This window comes from Castanea sativa, chromosome 6, assembly GCF_040712315.1.
Source record: "Castanea sativa cultivar Marrone di Chiusa Pesio chromosome 6, ASM4071231v1".
Taxonomy (NCBI): domain Eukaryota; kingdom Viridiplantae; phylum Streptophyta; class Magnoliopsida; order Fagales; family Fagaceae; genus Castanea; species Castanea sativa.
Genome location: NC_134018.1, coordinates 24,618,335 through 24,636,136, shown reverse-complemented (window position 1 = coordinate 24,636,136; position 17,802 = coordinate 24,618,335). Strand labels below are relative to the sequence as shown.

Sequence of the window (17,802 nt, the reverse complement as noted above, 5' to 3'; positions counted from 1 at the left end):
TTATTTCATCATTTTTTATTACATCTACAAATGGTAGGCTGAGCCTCCTTCTAACCATTCTATTTGTTATTCTGTGATTATTTGTTGAATTTAACCTTTGCTTCCTTGATTATCCCGATTCTTTCTATTTTTGTGTTTAGCCCTAAAATTTGTTGCAGATTTATACTTGTGAGATTTGTTACCAAAGTCTGTGTGGATCTCCAAGCCTTAAAGTGGCCGAAAATCTTCCTAGGTTTGGTTTGGTCAGCCCGTGTGAAGCCGAGAGAAGGCATGTTAGGGTGGTCCCTATTATTGGAGGAGAGTTTGGCAGGTAGGAGTTCACAGATCAGGTTTCTATCCCACTGTTGTGTATTTTTGTTTCAGATCTAAAGGTTAGATCCAGAAGTTTGAGGATAAAGGTGACTAGGTTGTAATCGTTGATTAAAACTTGTAACCCCAGAATCATGAATAGGTTGTTTAGAAGTTCCTCTTCTACCAGCAGTAGATGTTCCCAACCCACATCCATTCCAGATATCCCAGCGGACATAGGAGTACTTAATTCGGAGTCTTATGAGCTATCTCATATATATATATATATATATATGGGAACAAAGATACCTTTAATACTGGGGCAGGGTCTAAGATTTAGTCTTTTTTTTTTTTCCTAAACTCCTAATAGAAATAGAGAACGTACATCAATAAAAATGAATGAATGGGATTTCAAACTGAAATATTTAGTTGTTGGTAGTATTTACAGTTGAAAGAATAATGAAATAGTGATACTGTTTGTTGGGCAAATTTTACAGGTGTGAGACAACGTTGAGAAGCAAAAAAAAGACTAGTTAATTTTAATGCAATGAAATGAAAGTAATCCAAAAAAAAAAAAAAAGATTGGGTTTATTAAACCAAAAAAAAAAAAAAAGATTTTCATTAGAGTAATCAATTCAAGATTGGGTTTATTAAAGTAATCCTTATAAAAAATGTATTTATTATAATAAGGGCATTTTAGGCAATTTGATTTAAAAAGCTTTCATTACATCGTTTTAAGATGTTGTACCAAACATGTGAAATACAGATTCGAGGTTCTATTATTATAGGGTTACCAAACAATTGAATAGGAATAATTAGGGAAAAATGCCAAGAGACCCCCTAAACTTTGAAGCAGTGGCCAAAACACCCCCTAAACTTTTATTTTGGCCAATTTGCTCCTTAAACTATACAAGCCTGCCAAATAAAGCCATCCGTTAATCTATCTGTTAAGTGACTAACGGAACACAACACACACGTGCGTTTCATTTAAATCAAAGAAAAAAAAATCCACCACATTCTAATAGAGAGTGCATTGCCTGAGTTTATGGTTCTGCCGCTGTATATATTATCTGCCACCTATCATCATCTGCAAATCTGTAGCCATTATTGCCATCTATGGGTAAGAGGAAAGAGAGTATGCGAGCCTGAGAGAGAAACCTAGATTGGAGAAATCTATGGATTAATTTTAAGCGAGGGAGAGAGAGTTTAAGACGTGGAGAATTAGATTTGGGATTAGTTTTGACATCTGAGAGGTTAGAGTTTGAGAGTTTTTGGCTATGGAGGCTACAGATTGGCTAGAGAGAGAAAATTGCAAGAGAAAGAAATTGCTATAGAGAAGCTAGAGAAGAGAGATGGCTCGGTCTTAGGAGCCACAGTTGGCAGTGGTGGTAGTGGTCTTGAGTCAGCCATGGTGATTGACCTGTGAGTTTGAGAGAGAGGCTGATCTGTGGGTTTAAAGAGAGAAGTTGCATTATGAAGCTTTGGTTTGGGCTTTGAGACTTTGCTGAAAACCCAGGATGGTACTTGTTGAACATGATCCGATGGTGATGCATACCTCCAACGATTCCACAACCTCTTGGATGCTTCCTGTGCTTGCCGATAAAGCCATGTCTGGCGCTCACTATTTATGGCCTCAAACAAGTTTTTGAAACTCTCTTTTCTTTCAAAAATAGAACAATTGAAAAAGAAACTCAATTCTGGGAAGTGATGTAAAGAATTGTAAAGTAGCCATGATAGAAGGATTAGAAGCTTATGATGAAGAAAAGAGTGACAAAAGTGATGAACATGTTGAAAACACATCTATATAGTGTCTTCACAAATGTGCTTATCTTTTGACTTAAATGAAGCTAGTTGTTAAGACGATGATTATTTTGCCAAGGTAGGTGAACTCAGCATTGAAGATGATGTGACGTGTCTGTGATTCTTCCTATTCCTCTTCAAACGTGTCGCCATTGTTGGGATCTCTCAATCGGTTTGGAATCTGCATAGTTTTTTTTTTTTTTTTTTTTAATATATAAAAGAAATGCATGTGAGTTCCGTTAGTTACTTAATAGACATATTAACAGATGGCTTTATTTGGCAGGTTTGTATAGTTAAAGGTGCAAATTGGCCAAAATAAAAGTTTAGGGGTCTCTTGACATTTTTCCCGAATAATTATTACATTACAGTATCTTGCATTTTTTGTAATACATATTCTTATTCTTATATAATCATTATTACAATCTATCAAACCGGCCCTTAAATTTATAGAGCGGCGAGAGTGTGGGGTGGTATACCTTGATTTTTATTTTTTATTTTTTATTTTTGAAAACACTTTCACGCTTCCCACAACACATACACTGTACTGTACACACCACCGTTCCATCACCGAAAGAGAAAAAGAAAAAGAAAAGCAAAACTCCAATATATATAAATATATTTGGAATTGGGTAGCTGTAGCCGTAGCTGATGAGAGGAGGGCTCTGTTGTGCCATTTTTGTACAATTGAGGAAATCAAACGAAATACCCATAAATAATAATAATATATTAGCAGCAAGTTGATTCGTTGAAGTAGTAGTAGCAGTAATTTAGAATGGCGGGTTACAGAGGGGAAGATGACTACGACTACCTGTTTAAGGTTGTGTTGATCGGAGACTCCGGAGTTGGTAAGTCGAATCTGCTGTCGAGGTTCACCAAGAACGAATTCAACCTCGAGTCTAAGTCCACCATTGGCGTTGAGTTCGCCACTCGCACCTTGAATGTCGATACCAAGGTTATCAAGGCTCAGATTTGGGACACTGCTGGCCAAGAAAGGTAATTCAAGTCTTCTTCTTTTGCTTTTGCGCATTCACATTCACATTCCAAAATAGAAAAAATAAAATAAAATAAAAAGCTAATTTTGATTCCACTGCTTTTCATTCCTTTGCTTATGAATAATTCAACTAATTACCTAATAATAATGCCCTTTTAATTTACTTATTATACATACATTGTTTATATACAGATCTGGGTTCATTTCACCTGAACAGAACCATATTTGTGAGTTAATAATGAATTCTATGTCTACTACTACATTTTGTCAGAGCATCTATTTCCAGATCTAGACTACGAGGATCAGAAGACTAGTTTTCCTTTAAATTACTAGACTAGCAATTATTGTGCGTGATCTATTACTCCTTATATAAAAAGAGGGGGGAAAGAAAAAAAAAAAAAAAACCCCCATTTCCCAGATTTCTCGAAACTAAAAAAATCAAAATTTTCAAGAAATATATCACTGGTTAAATTCCATCTCACTGAACCCATATATTATCTCCATCCAGCTATAAGCTAACAGGCACCAAATCTAAACGATGCCCATAAAACATCCAATGCCTCACAAACACACAGATTCTTAATAATACTTCACCCCTCTATTTTTTATTTTAAGTGTTATCGGTTTGCAAATGGAATCAACTAATGAGATCACATCAATATCAAGTGTACAAAAGTCTTGAGAGAACCTTATAAAATTTCAAGCCTAATCGTCAAAAGAATTGATGACATCAGCTCCTGTAACCTGTTTAAGTTTTCGTTATAAAAGTGGAACTCAGACAGCATATTGTAGTATGATAAGCAGTGATACAAATGTAGAATATTTTCTGGTGGGGTCAATTTAGAAGACTGATGGAATGTGTGTGCGTTTGTGTGAGTGAGAGAGAAAGTGGCAATCATTGTGTTGAAGGGATGGATTAATGAATTTGCATTACATTAAGTGAAATCTAGTAAAACCCAACTGCAAGCAAGTGAATTTTTGAGGTCTAGAGAGCCAATAAGAGGGGGAAGGGATGGTTATCATTGAATTGGCGTGAGGTGCCCGAAGCCTGAAGGAAGAGATTGAGATGGACTTTGCAACTGTGCATCAAGGGATAGCAGCATAGATATTCCAGAATGGTTGAATGAAGGTAGTTAGTTGGGTTGGGCAGTTTTTATTGAAGAAAAACTTTAATTAGGAGCAGACACAAGGGCACTATCATTTTGGCAGATTCAGCGTAAGTTTAATAGGCTTTGTGAGGAAAGCATCTGCCCTGTATTCAATTCTAATATATTTATGGAACTGTATGGTTTTTTTTTTTTTTTTAAACAACTGAGGGCATTTGGTAGGTTCCTTTGAATTTGCATCATGATCATGTTTTGCATATAGGCTGTAGGATGAAAGCTAGGTCTCATCTCAACTGAAAATATGAAAGCGAAACAATTAAATGGTATGTGAGGTTTCTTTTAATTGTATTGTGCCATCATATTTTTGCATATAGGCTGTCGGGTGAATGCTAGTTCTCATCTCAATTGAAAATTTGAAAGTGAAACAATTAAATGGAATAATTCAATGACACCTCAGAAACTTATTTTAGAACATCAGTTGCAATGTAGTCTTTAGTTTTTCTCTTTTGTCCTGATTATGGTTGAGGGTTGATGGGTTAATATTGGATTCCAAGATAAAACCTTAGAAAATCTATTAAGTTGTTGTTGATGTTTAAAGCTTACTTCGGTATTTGATGAAAAATTTCAAAAGGTGTCTCAATGTTGCACAATGGGATTAGAGTTCTACATCATCATCAGCTTTTTTTTTTTTCTTCTATTTTAATTTTTAATCTCATTATTATTATCATGTTTGTGTGTGTGTCTATATCTATATTTACTGGTGGAAAAAATTGTGGGTGGGGGGGAGGCTTAGCTTAAGTTAGATAGGAATCCAAATGTTTTGGCCCATTGTTTTCTGTTGGTAAGTAACATGTATCCAGTGGGTCTTGAACCCATGACCCCACTCTCCTCCCTATAATTACAAGGGCAGTAGGTGCCATTTGGTTTAGAGTTCATTAGCTATATGTTCTGGCCCTTTATTGATGAATAAGCTATAAACCAACTTTGGATATGTTTTCTGCAGTGGCGTACTGATGATTGATTGGTCTTACTGGTAAATTAAAAGACAACTAAAAATCATGGATATTTGGTTTGAGATGCTTGAATCTCAAATAAATGGGCTGAATTCATGTGCATGTGTGTAAGTACATATATGGTCTGTAAAGAACTGATGGTAGTTATATCTGTCCTGATATTGCTAAGCCACCATTTCAAGTACCCCATTTATATTTATATATGGGAATAAGAGCTACTTGGACATACACAGTCGAATGGTTTGAGAGGCTAGGTGGCAACATGGGATATGATTCTACAAGGTTATGTAGTGCTCACAATGGGAAAGACTAATAATGGTTGGCAGTCAAGTGTTGTTGGTTTTTTTTTTTCTTAAACGTCAGAGGGCTTAGGGTCTGTTTAGATACCCTGGAAAACTGAAAACACTGCAGGAAAATAGTTTTTAAATGTGTGAATAGTGTCGTGAAACCCATTTTTAATGAAAGTTTTGTTGAAAAAAGAGATTTGTGGGTCCTGTGAACAGTGCATGAGACCCACTGGAACTCAGTTAACCCACTGGAACAGTCCCGTGAATAGTGCTGTGGGACCCTTTTTTTTTTTTGGATAAATGAGAATTCCAAATTCATATTGACCAACTCTATAGCACAGCACTGGTCTTCTTTAGCAAGTGCTGGGCATGATAACTGATAAAATCATTATAAAATCAAAATCTCCTGCTGAGACCAAAGGCCTTTAGGCTTGCTGAAATGGTGGAGCTGGAGGATGTTGGATTGAACTGTTGGGAACTAGGGATAAAATTTTGTTGATTGATTTGTGGCTCTTTACCTTATACCCAGTTTGGTATTGTATGGTATTAAACGTAGTTTGTTAGTGTTGGGGGGGGGGGGGGGGGGCTGGGGCTCACATTGCCTTAGTTGCTCAAGATTGATACTGGAGTTACTGCCTGCAAAATCCCACAGGGGGGCGGCAGTGCTAGGTTAAAAAAACTTGGGCCTTAAGATCTTATCTCAACTCACCACCAGAAGTGAGAGAGTTACTGCCTGCACAATGTTTTTTTCAGAGCTAGATTGGCAAATATCAATTAGAGAAAGTTTAAGACTGCATGGAAATATCCCTTTTTCCAGTGTCTGAATTATTGTTTCTTCTGCAGCAGCATTTAACAAATCCTGTATCTTTTTTACTGTATTTTCTGCCTGAGTAAGCTGATCTAACATACTGCATACAGAAAGTTCTAGAAAATGCTGCCAGCTTTACTTGCTTTTTAGTAATCCCTATATGTGCACTTTACTGTTGCTCTCAATAATAATTTCATTTCTATGTTCTCGACCAACCCTTTAGTGAACTAATGCTTTGTTGCTTTATTCTCTTTATCAAACGTAACTAGCAGTTCAAAAGCTATTATATTAAGCCTGCCAAACTTTGATTATTGCTGGTATGTGTAAATTCTGTGTTTTAACTTCATACTCAAGCCCTCACAGCATAGATATATTTCCATTTGCCTTTTTGGAGTTTTGTAGGTACCGTGCCATCACCAGTGCTTACTATCGTGGAGCAGTAGGTGCACTCCTTGTGTATGACATCACTCGTCATGCAACATTTGAGAATGTCGACAGATGGCTGAAAGAATTGAGGGGCCACACTGATTCCAACATTGTTGTTATGCTTGTTGGGAACAAATCTGATCTTCGCCACCTAGTAGCTGTCTCAACTGAAGAGGGGAAGTCCTATGCTGAGAAGGAGTCACTTTACTTCATGGAAACTTCAGCACTGGAAGCAGTAAATGTGGAAAACGCTTTCGCTGAAGTACTGACTCAAATCTACCACACTGTTAGCAAGAAGCAAATGGAAGGAGGAGAAAATGGGGCTGCATCATCCGTTCCTGCCAAAGGTGAGAATATAAATATCAAAGACAATCAGTCTGCTTTCAAAAAACTTGGTTGCTGCTCAAATTAGAACTAGGGAATAGAATTTTATTGGCTGGATTTGGTTTTGTTGTACGGTGTATCATTTTCAGAGGGATACAAACTAGAAACAATTTGTTGAACCAAAAAGGGGAATTCTCTCAGGATATTAAACTTAATTGGTAAACCACAATACATGAGATGAGATGTATGAACAGAATTGGCGCATAAATGCCTTGGCTTTCCTGTTCCAATTTTTTTCCCTTTAATCTGTTTCAATGATGTTTTATTTAAGAAAATTTCAGGCCAGAATTTTCCAAGAATACCAGTCTTGTGAGACTCTTTTTACAAGCATTCTTGTGGTCAATATGTAGGTGAAAATAACTTTGAAAAAAAGTAATTCCTGCATTTTCCTGAGTTGATGTTTTCCAAAGGAAAGATTTTCTGGAATGGATCAAGAAGGCCACGTTAGTTGTAGTCAAATGTACAAGGCATGTTGGTCCTGAAAATAAAATGACAACGAAATATTTGTTATTATTTCTGTACAAGACAAACTTAAAACTAAAAGAACATAGAACCAAGTAACATTTCCGTTTTGCGAGAATGAACTCTCTTTCTAAAAGAAAAAGGCCTTAAATTTTCGAGATATATGGACAAAGTAAATAAAAGTTGCTTAACCAACTAGACTACAACGGATTTGTTCCTACGCTACATTATTTTATGTCATTGTAATTTTTATTGTTTTCATCTTGGCTGTTTTCAACTTTTGACGGCTTGGGCCGGGTTTCCTTCTTAAAGTTGAGATGCACGGGTAGGGGTGTCCAAGAAGACCTGCCACCCGCCCAACCCGGCCGACCCGGCCCAAAAATCGGCCGACTCGACGCTGGCGACGGTTGGCAGCGGGTCTTCGCCTATAAAACCCGATACCGGCAGGTCGATTGATGGGTTTAAGCATGAAAAACCGATGTTCAACTGACCTGACTAGAAAACGCATTGGAATTTCAGTTCTCCGCCAATTGGAGGGGTTAGCCAGCCTCATTTTGTCTGATCTGTCGAGATCTGGCGAGATCTCGTCGCGATCTCGCCCGATCTCTTCGCGATCTCGCCCTATCTCTTCGCGATCTCTTCGCCTTACATTGAGATCTCGTTGGACTCTTCAAGATCCGGCCTGATCTCGTTGAGATCTGCCGAGATCTCTTCAAGATCCAGTCAAATCCTGCAAAAACCATAGATTTTGGCAAAATCCGGCGATGATTTCTGCAAATTCTGGCGAGATTCACACAGTTCGAACCCGCCCGATACTCGACCGGAAACCGACGACGTCTGACCACCCGAACTGCTACCTCCGGCGGGTCCAGATTTAGGAAAGCCGAAGTGATCGGGTCGGTTCCGGGTTGGGCACAAACCCGACCCGGACCGACCCGTGGACAGCCCTATGTATGGGCATGGCTGCTCATTTCGGAATAAGGTTATGCTCCCAATAAATCATTAATTATTTCTGATTCACATACATGATACATGACATTATTTGATTTTTTATACTATTTATTTAATTATTATCCCAAAATGAAAATTAAAAAGAATAAACGGATTGAGGTATTTTACCCAAAAAGAAGAAAGAGAGAAGATTTATTATTATAGTTGTGGTGCCTAAGCCCAAGGTACTTGATAAGGTTTGGGCTAGATTCCCAATTTATTTGTTTTTGATGGGTATGAGATTTACTACAATGAGAAAACCACCTAGAGCCAACATAACAGCCCAAGGGAAGGTTCTTAAGCCCCACTCTAAATTTTTTTTCCTCGTCTATCTGCTTCTCGAGAAGGCTTAACTGTATTGAGCTGAAACCTACTTTCTTTGGTTGTTCCTCACTCTTCTCTCGTGTGTCGCTCCCCAAAAAATGCCAACTCCCTCCCCTTTACCCATTGGTCTTTGTTATAGACTTCCCTTAGTGGGGGCATCATGATGGGAGAGTGGTTTTCCATATTGGTGGGTCCCTTTAAGATATATTCCTAACTGACTGAAGCGACTTTCTTGAAACTTGCAACTGTCGCCAAATGCTGCTCGACAAGCAATTTCCCCCCAAGCATTATCATTCCCCTCTGATATGGGCCCTAGCCTGGCACTGGGGCCCGACGTCTTGACCATATGAGGGCTAATGAGTTGGGCCTAAACTTGATGCTCGTACAATAGCCCCCATGATTCCATTCCCATGCTGTGGGGATGGGATAGAGGTTAACTTCTATATATTGGTAAGGGATGGGTTAGGGTTAACTTTTATATGTTGGTAAAGGGTACTTAGGATACTATTTCTCCTCGGGAAAACCAACCATCAGTCATTAAATGTGATGGACATGACAGTCTGTATGTTTTGCACGAGTGATTTCAATTGTCATATCAAACAGTCGGGATCGTTTGACGTTTCGTATACCAAGGCACACGTGTAACGGATAAAAATGGGGGAAGTTATTAAATTTCCCTTTAAAAGCATTTAAAGCAACTTCTCCTATTAATTCGACCAAATCCCCTTTGAGTACTTTCTTTATTTCATTTTTCTCTCTTAGCCTCACTTCTTTTGTCCTCTTGAGCCACAGTCCTTCCCTCAAGATCATCCCTTTAAATGAAAACACAACACTGTAAGTGTTCTAACCCCTCCCCTTCTCTTCAAAATTTATCTTTAGACTCCCCTAAAATGGGTTTTGCACATCTTCTAAACTCTGATGCCATTGTGGCAACCCTTAAAACTAGGTTCAATATCCCTCAAGACATAGATGTTAAGTATTGTCCTGAAGGAAATATAGAAAATGAATGGCGTCCTAGGGTAATTTTCTTTCCCTTTGTGGCAATCCTTGAAGGTGGTGTTAGATACCTTGTAGATCCTTTGTTGCTTAGGACCCTAAGTTTCTACAGGCTCAACCCTGACCGGTGCCTTCCTAACTTCTATAGAGTATTGAATAGTGTGAGGTGCCTCAACGAACTGTACAACTTAGGGCTCAACCACCACGACATCAACTTCCTGTACGATATGTGTGGTAGTTTGAAAAATGGCTACTACTTATAAATCCAAGACTCATAATGAGACAGATATCATGCATTTCCAACTCCAATAGGAACTCCATGGGGGAGTTCATAAAAGTGAGCGGGAATTGGCTTGCTGGCGAACTCACATGTCCAACATTACCTCGACAAATCAATCGGTATCCTTATTTTCCCGTGCATAAATAGCACAGGGTTAACTACTTCTGTTTTACCTCTCCCCCTATTCTATTTTTGCATACATTTCATTATATTTATTATTTTTAATTAACTTTTGTTCTCTATATACTTTGCCTTTGGTCAACAATGCAGTTTCTAAGCGCTTCAAACTGGACCTCAATGTCATCCATGTTCGAGATTTGAACTTCCTCTCGCGCTCAGAGATTTTTGTCCACTACAACTAGTAGCTTATAGCTTCATATCTGATCCTCAGCTGTATTCTGTCCAACACAAGCTACTAGGATCAAGGACCTGCTCTGACTATCGGGAGCCCCCTACTATCTTACATAGACGTGCGCCTTTCGATTTTCTTACCAAAAGGCCTTATAGTAGGAGAAGCTCGGGCAAAAAGGCCTTGCCATAAGAGAGAAAGTTCTTTGGAACCGGCTAAAGACAGTTTGGCAGATACTGTCTTTTAGGGCAGGGTGGAGCATGTTCCCATTGAAGAGACTACTTCTACAGCCTTAGACGCCATTATGGTTCAACAAAGTAACATGAATATTGGGCGTTACTTCCCGGATGCCTAGCTAGCCGGAGGTCAAGCGACCACCTAACAAACTCAACCACCAGCGCTCGAAGGTCACCACAAAAGGCTGAAGACTGTTGATGAACCATCTAGAGAGTTCAGTGTTCCCCCTTCCGAGCGTACCCCTACCACAATTACAACCATCACAAATCCTCCCCCTACCCGGGATGTTACTCCAGGATCGAGGGTTGTTGAACGGCCGACCATCACTGGTGTTAATGTGGCCTCGTTTTCCACTCTTCCACCCTTAGGTTGGTAGAGTTCTTTCATATTGGGGGAGGGTCCTCTTCCTTTGAACTCCTACATGTAGACATAGAGAAACGGGTTAGGTGGCCAGGTCTCAGACAACCTTGGGCAGGCTTTGCTTCTTCTTGAGGACTTGAAATACTGGTTGAATGGTCGAGATGAAGATATTACCCTCAACTTGAAGTGGCATACTATCGCTGTAAGTATTCTTGATTGGTATCTTTCATTCCTTCTTGATGTTTAATATTTTGTTTAAGTATCCTTTGTCGGCTCATATCTAATCCTATTCTTTCTTTTCACTTGCTTCAGGCCACTCAAATGATGTACATCCTCGAAAGTCGGCTAAAGTTGGCCACTAAGGAGGCGGATGGGGAAAAAGCCCTCAAGCAGGTGGCCAAATTCACTCTCTAGGAGAAGGTTCTAGAGTTGGCCCACATGGAACAAAGGGCCGTAGTTGCTGAGAGGGCCCGAGACTCTGCCAAACGTAAGGTGGGGGTGCTAGAGGGCAAAATAGAGGATTCTGACTCTAAGTTGGCTGAGGCAATAAGTGAGGTTTTAGCCTGAGACAAGGAACTTGCAGATCTGAATGGGGCGATGAAGCAGGTCGAGCAGCTATTCTATGATATGGGCTTTAATGAAGCTTGGCAGATGGGGTTCATGCAGGGTTGGATGGCAGCAATGGAAGCCATGAATCTCCTCGAGACTACACCCTTTCGAGATCCTACCCAAGTGCCGCTGCCTGATGACCCTTCCGACCAAGCACAAATCGGGGGACAAATCGCTGTTGGGGGTGAAGAAGAAGATGAGGAATGAGAGGATAACCCTAGTATGAGAGAGCTTGCCAAGAAAATTGACTCCCACATAGTGGTGGTTGATTTGGACAACCCGGCTTCCCCTATTGCCCTTGAAGGCACGGGCACCTTGGAGATTGCCCTTGCACCGACCACCCCATCTTCCAGAGGTGCTTCCCCCGTCCTCCTTGCTGCTGCCCAAGATCCTTCCCCTTAAACATTTTATTGTACTTGTATTTATCTTGTTATTTCATTTTTGCTCTCCTTTGTTATAAATTTAAACTTTCCTTTACTATTGTATGAATTTAGCCATGTTTTGGCCACTGAATTGTAAAACAACTCTTTTCGTTTGTTATATATATATATATATATATATATATATATATATATATATATATATATATATATATTTGATTAAATTTGTTCTGAGTGATTTTAAGTTTAGTTTTGCATATATTCACAAGTGTTTATGAACGGGAAGTATTTCAATCACCGAATTGCAATAATATATATATATATATATATATATATATATATATATATATATATATATATATTTGATTAAATTTGTTCTGAGTGATTTTAAGTTTAGTTTTGCATATATTCACAAGTGTTTATGAACGGGAAGTATTTCAATCACCGAATTGCAATAATATATATATATATATATATATATATATATATATATATATATATATATATTTGATTAAATTTGTTCTGAGTGATTTTAAGTTTAGTTTTGCATATATTCACAAGTGTTTATGAATGGAAAGTATTTCAATCACCGAATTGCAATAATCAACCGAGCCATTATAAATAATCCTTACGCTCTGATAGGTTTTTGTTTCACATAAAGGTTTCCTGCTAATTCGGTAACCGTGGTTGATTCGAACAAGATTTCTATTCTTAGATAGTCTTCATCTAGGCTTCTATCCTTAGACAATTTTTTTAAGGTTTCTGATGAATCATGAAAATCAGTAGGTTGAAATACTTCGGACTACGGTAATGGCTGTAAATCCTGAAAAGCAAGAAAGAACTATCAAAGGTGACTAGTGTGACCCAGCTAAGAACCCTCCGACAGTTAAGTCAGTTTTCTCTTTTGGACACAAGAAAAGAAAATAGTGAATGGTTAGAACCTACCTTGGGTGAATGGAATTTACTCCTTTTATAGAGAGTTAGATGTGGGTCTACTTGTTTGGATCCATTACCATCATGGGTAATGTTGGCGGTTGACAAAGAAAATGGATTACATGGGGCGTCGTATGTGGAATTTCTTACATGTATCATGCAACGTGTCGCATTTGGCTCATGTGAATCTAATGGGGGATTTTTTACAAAACTCGCCAAGTATGATTCACTCATCCATGTACATGTCGTCTATAGATACACTTGCCTATGGAGAGCTCCCTTCATGGCATGACTTGGTTGTCAATGGACGAGTTCCTTCATATGTTCTTATTCTTGGATGAGCTGATGTAATTTCTTCTATGTCGTGGACGACAACACAAGGACGAATAACACTTAGTGCTCATCTTCATCAGTTGCCCCCTTGTCCTTGTGTTGTCTGTCAGTCAGGAATTTTTTTTTTTTTTTGAATTTTCAAAATTTTGAATTTCGTATTCAATTGTCGACACATGGCGCAATCTCGAGGTATATCAATCATATCGTTTCATCTTTTAAGAAAAGGGCCATGTGTCTTCTTCTAATTGATTGCTTCATTTCTTATGACCAATTTTGTCGCCTATAAATAATCGAATTCCTCTCCTACCCCTTCACATTTCCAATATTTTCTTCTCTGACATTTGTTGTCCAGTGCCTCCTTTAGAAGTCTTCTCATGTCCCTAGGCCTTCTTTGTTTAGAGCTAGGTATCTTCTCCATCTCGTCTTTAGGTTTTCCTTCAGTTTTTAAAAATGTCGGAAATCGTAGTATCCTCATCTAGCAACAATGATAATAGGGAGATAGATGAGTACCATGATATTACTAGTGATAGTGGTTCTAGTAGTAATAGTGGTAGTAGAATTAGTGGTAGTAGTAGTAGTGGAGGGAACACTACGGACAAGCAATACACATTCGGAGTTCCTGGGGTTCCTTTGGAGGTTCTTCAGGAAGAGCTAAGGGCAAGGACTACTTTAGGGTCACAAGCTGGTACTTCCACTAGTGTTCCTTCATTCACCACTCTAGACAAGGTAGAAACCGTCTATAGCTGTGTTGTCGGTGTCCATTCTAAGATGGATGAAAAACAACTCACCTCCCTTAGAAGTTGGTATCAAATTCCAGATGAGTTTAACCCTAGGTTAGCCGTCCGTGGTGAGTGGTGTTGTGACCCTTGTTTTGGAGTGGGTACTTATGAGGCTTACCTCTTGGGGGGACTTAGGTTGCCTCTCAATGCCTTTGCCAGAGAGTTACTTACTAGGTTAGGTTTAGGAGTGTGTCAACTTAACCCCAATGCATGGAGGTTGGTCGTCTCTGTGCAAATTTTGTGGAGGGAGGTGTTTGAGAGGGATCATCCTTTCACTGTGGGCGAGTTCCTCTATTGTTACAAACCCTTAGAATTTAGTCAATCCCTGGGTTTTTATCAGTTCTCGGCTAGGGGTATAGATTGTAGATTGATAAAGTCCCTCCTTACATCTAATAGGAACTGGAAGACATATTTCTTCTTCATCTCTGGTTTTTGGGCTGGGAACCCTATTGAGGTAGGCAGGGATTCATTTCCTTTTATACTGGAGAAATAGGGAACCTTCTTCTAAAAAGGTATGCTTCTTTTCTACTCAATATTTCCTATCTTTTTTGTACTCGTCAAAGTTCATGGCAGTGTCTAGATAGGCTACTAAAATGGACTACGAAGGGATTAGGCTGGAAGCAAGGATTCGCGGGGTATAAGTTGATTGTAGGGGTAGAGCTGAGGTAGCATCTAAGGCCACGGACGAGGTCAAGGAGTTGAAGAACTTCATCAAAGAGCTTAAGGCAAATGTCGTCAAGAAGGACACTCGTCTTGACCATCTTTAAAAGGTGAATGACTACCTTCGCGTCCTTCTTGAGAAGGCTTAGGGAGATGCTATTAGGGATTTTAGAGCGTCCAGCGAGTTCACTGACCTTTTGGATAAGAACTATGCTACTGGTTTTGAGGACTTCCGTATATACACTATAAAACGCTTCCCTGAGGTTGATTTCAGCTCTATCAAGCTTAACATTGGTGCTGCAAGCTCTCTCCTTCAGACGAGCTCTGAGGATGTCAACATTGAAGATGATGCCACCACCTAGCCTGCCCAAGACGACCTTAATTTTGGAGAAAATCCACCTTAGTAAAGGGTGTTGAAGTTTTTAGCTATAATAGCGTGTTGTTTTTTTATGAGATCCACTATTTTGGATCATTTCAAATTTACTTAAGTACATTTAACTCGTCCGTGTTTTGAGATGAGCTTTGATACAATTGCCTTTTTAGGCTTAACTTTCATAAGGATTTTTGGACAATGGTCGTCCATCCTTTTTATTTATGAATGTTTTTATATATATTGTTTTTTCCAAGTATTTTCCATCTATGCTTCTCGTCTTTAGACTTATCTTGGGAAATTAACTTGGTTATTTTATCCATGATTTGGACTGGTTGGACGTGTCATCCATGAGAAATGTTTCATGCATGCTTTTCTCTCGTCTCTGATCCTTTTTGGATGAGTTTCATTGGGAAATTTGTTCTTTCCCTTAGTCATTGTCTTTTATGACAAATTGCTTCCTCTTTATTAAGGATACCTTATGATGAGACATTCTCTGCGTCCAGAGATTTTAAACGTCTATCATTTCATTTGGATGTTGATTTTACAGAATTATAAATACTTAAATTACGAAATTCAAGCTGCTTTATATACATCTGTACACAACATCGTCCATGGACATACAACATCTATACATAGAATCGTCCATAAATACTAAGGACATAGTATATAGCATCGTCCAAATAGATCATCCATGCTAATAATTGATCCTTTTTTAGGGAATTTAAATTACTTAATGTAAAAAGGACTTAGTTCCTGACATCGTCCATAGCACATGCCAGTAGCTAGTGCTTTTTAGGGAATTCAAATACTTAAAAACATAACACACTGTTTCTAAAACATAAATATTGAAAACATAATATAAACAAACTTCTTAATCTCGTCCATGCTGACCTTCCTGACGAATTGCTTTCACTGGTAGTCCTTCCTCAAATGCTCCATATTCCATAGGTGTTCCAGCTTCCGTCCATCTTGGGCCTCCAAGTAGTATGATCTCCGCCTTTTGGAATTGATAACTCTGTACGGTCTTTCCCGATTAGGTCCCAACTTTCCATGGGTAGGGTCCTTAGTGGCTAAAGATACCATTTTTAGGATGAGGTCTCCAATATTGAAGTGTCTTGGCTTCACCAATGCATCGTGGTACTTAGTCATCAGATTCTTGTAGCATGCCACTTGTTGATACATTATTTTGTCCGCCCTCGATTTACGTGCTGAACCCTGAAAAACCCAAAAATGTTATTTTCTCTCCATAGGGCCGCGAGGACAGCCAGAATGATGTGGCGTAACTTGTTCGGACACCCGAGCATTTAAAGTGTCTTTTTTAGCTAAAATGACCAAAATGCTCTTGGTCAACCTTGGGTTGACCAAAAGTCATACAAAGTCAAAATCCCCTCAAAATATCACTTTTCATAGTTTTACATCAAACTCGAGCTTTTCGAAGACTTTTGACAACTTTGACCATGTTTAACTCGGAGTTGACTCTTGGCGGGCCTAGAAACCCTAATTTTGATTCGGCTGTCAGAATGGGTTAAAACCAACACCATCGCGAAGAGTCTCAAATTCTCAGTCCAAAGACTATTCATGGGTCGAAATCAGAGTTAGAACGGTTGAGATATCATGAAAATCGGGCTAACGCATGTATCGATGCACCAATAACTTCCGGGAGCCATAACTTTTGATTCAACTGTTAGATTTTCAAGTTCCATACCTTTTTTAGAAACAGGAAGTCAAAATCTTTCCAAAGGTTTCAAGATTAATCCAATCCAAGGCCTTTTGAAGATGGCAGCCTTTGAAGGGTCGTCACCTCGAAAAGCGCTCTAGGGCTATAAAAGGCCCTAGGCACCCCCTAGACCAAAAAAAAAAAAGAGACTTCCTGGCTTCTTGCTCTCTGCCTGAGCGATTTATGAGCTTTTTTTTTCTCTTCCAAACACAAATACACACAAATACACACAAAAACACATAAAAAACACATCAAATCCTCTTGATTCTTCTTTCTTCACCAAATATACAAGGTATTGTTCTTATACCCAATCTTCTTCTCTTTGGTTCTACACTTTGGATTTAAGATTTAGGGGTATGGATGTAGCTTTTTAGATACTATCCACACCCCTAACCTTATAAATCTTTTTCTAGCATTTATTTTGCTCTTTTTGCCTTAATAACATGATTTGTTGCTTTATCTTGCTTTTAGCATGATTTTTGGTTTATTTCCATATGCTTCCATGTTTGTTCATGTGCTAGTTGCATTTTCTTCATGTTTTATGCTTTATGCCATGCTTTATGTGCTTAGATATTTTCTTTCCCATGTTTTGTTGTTTGGGTCTACACGCTCACATGCTTGATATGATGTCTCCGGCTATGACTTGCTTAGATCTACATGTTTACATGCATGATTCTATGCTTATTTGTCTAGATCTATCCCTTCACATGCTTGTATGCAGGGTTTTGTGTTCTTGCCTAGATGTATATTCACATGCCTTCATGCATCTTTCCATGGTTAAATGTGTAGATTGGTGTGTTTTCCTGCTTAGATCGATGTTCCCTACATGCTTTATGCCATCATCTATGTGCTTGTGTGCTTCACGCCATGTTTATGCTCTTAGGCCTAGACCTTGTTTGTCATGCCATGTGCTATTG

General features: G+C 38.8%; 1 protein-coding gene across 1 annotated transcript; it reads left to right on the top strand.

Annotated features, from left to right (window-relative positions):
• The first annotated feature begins 2,576 nt into the window (after positions 1-2,576).
• Positions 2,577-7,402, top strand: LOC142640930 (ras-related protein RABA1b-like). Its single transcript, XM_075815251.1, has 2 exons — positions 2,577-3,081; positions 6,696-7,402. Exons 1-2 carry the CDS (start codon positions 2,861-2,863, stop codon positions 7,129-7,131), a joined length of 657 nt encoding a protein of 218 aa, XP_075671366.1. The 5' UTR covers positions 2,577-2,860; the 3' UTR covers positions 7,132-7,402.
• The last annotated feature ends 10,400 nt before the right edge of the window (positions 7,403-17,802 follow it).

Excerpts from the sequence above, each read along its gene's own strand:
- LOC142640930 (XM_075815251.1), top strand. The coding sequence starts at position 2,861 with ATGGCGGGTTACAGAGGGGAAGATGACTACGACTACCTGTTTAAGGTT. Across the intron at positions 3,082-6,695 it reads GACACTGCTGGCCAAGAAAG|GTACCGTGCCATCACCAGTG; the intron begins GTAATTCAAGTC and ends GGAGTTTTGTAG.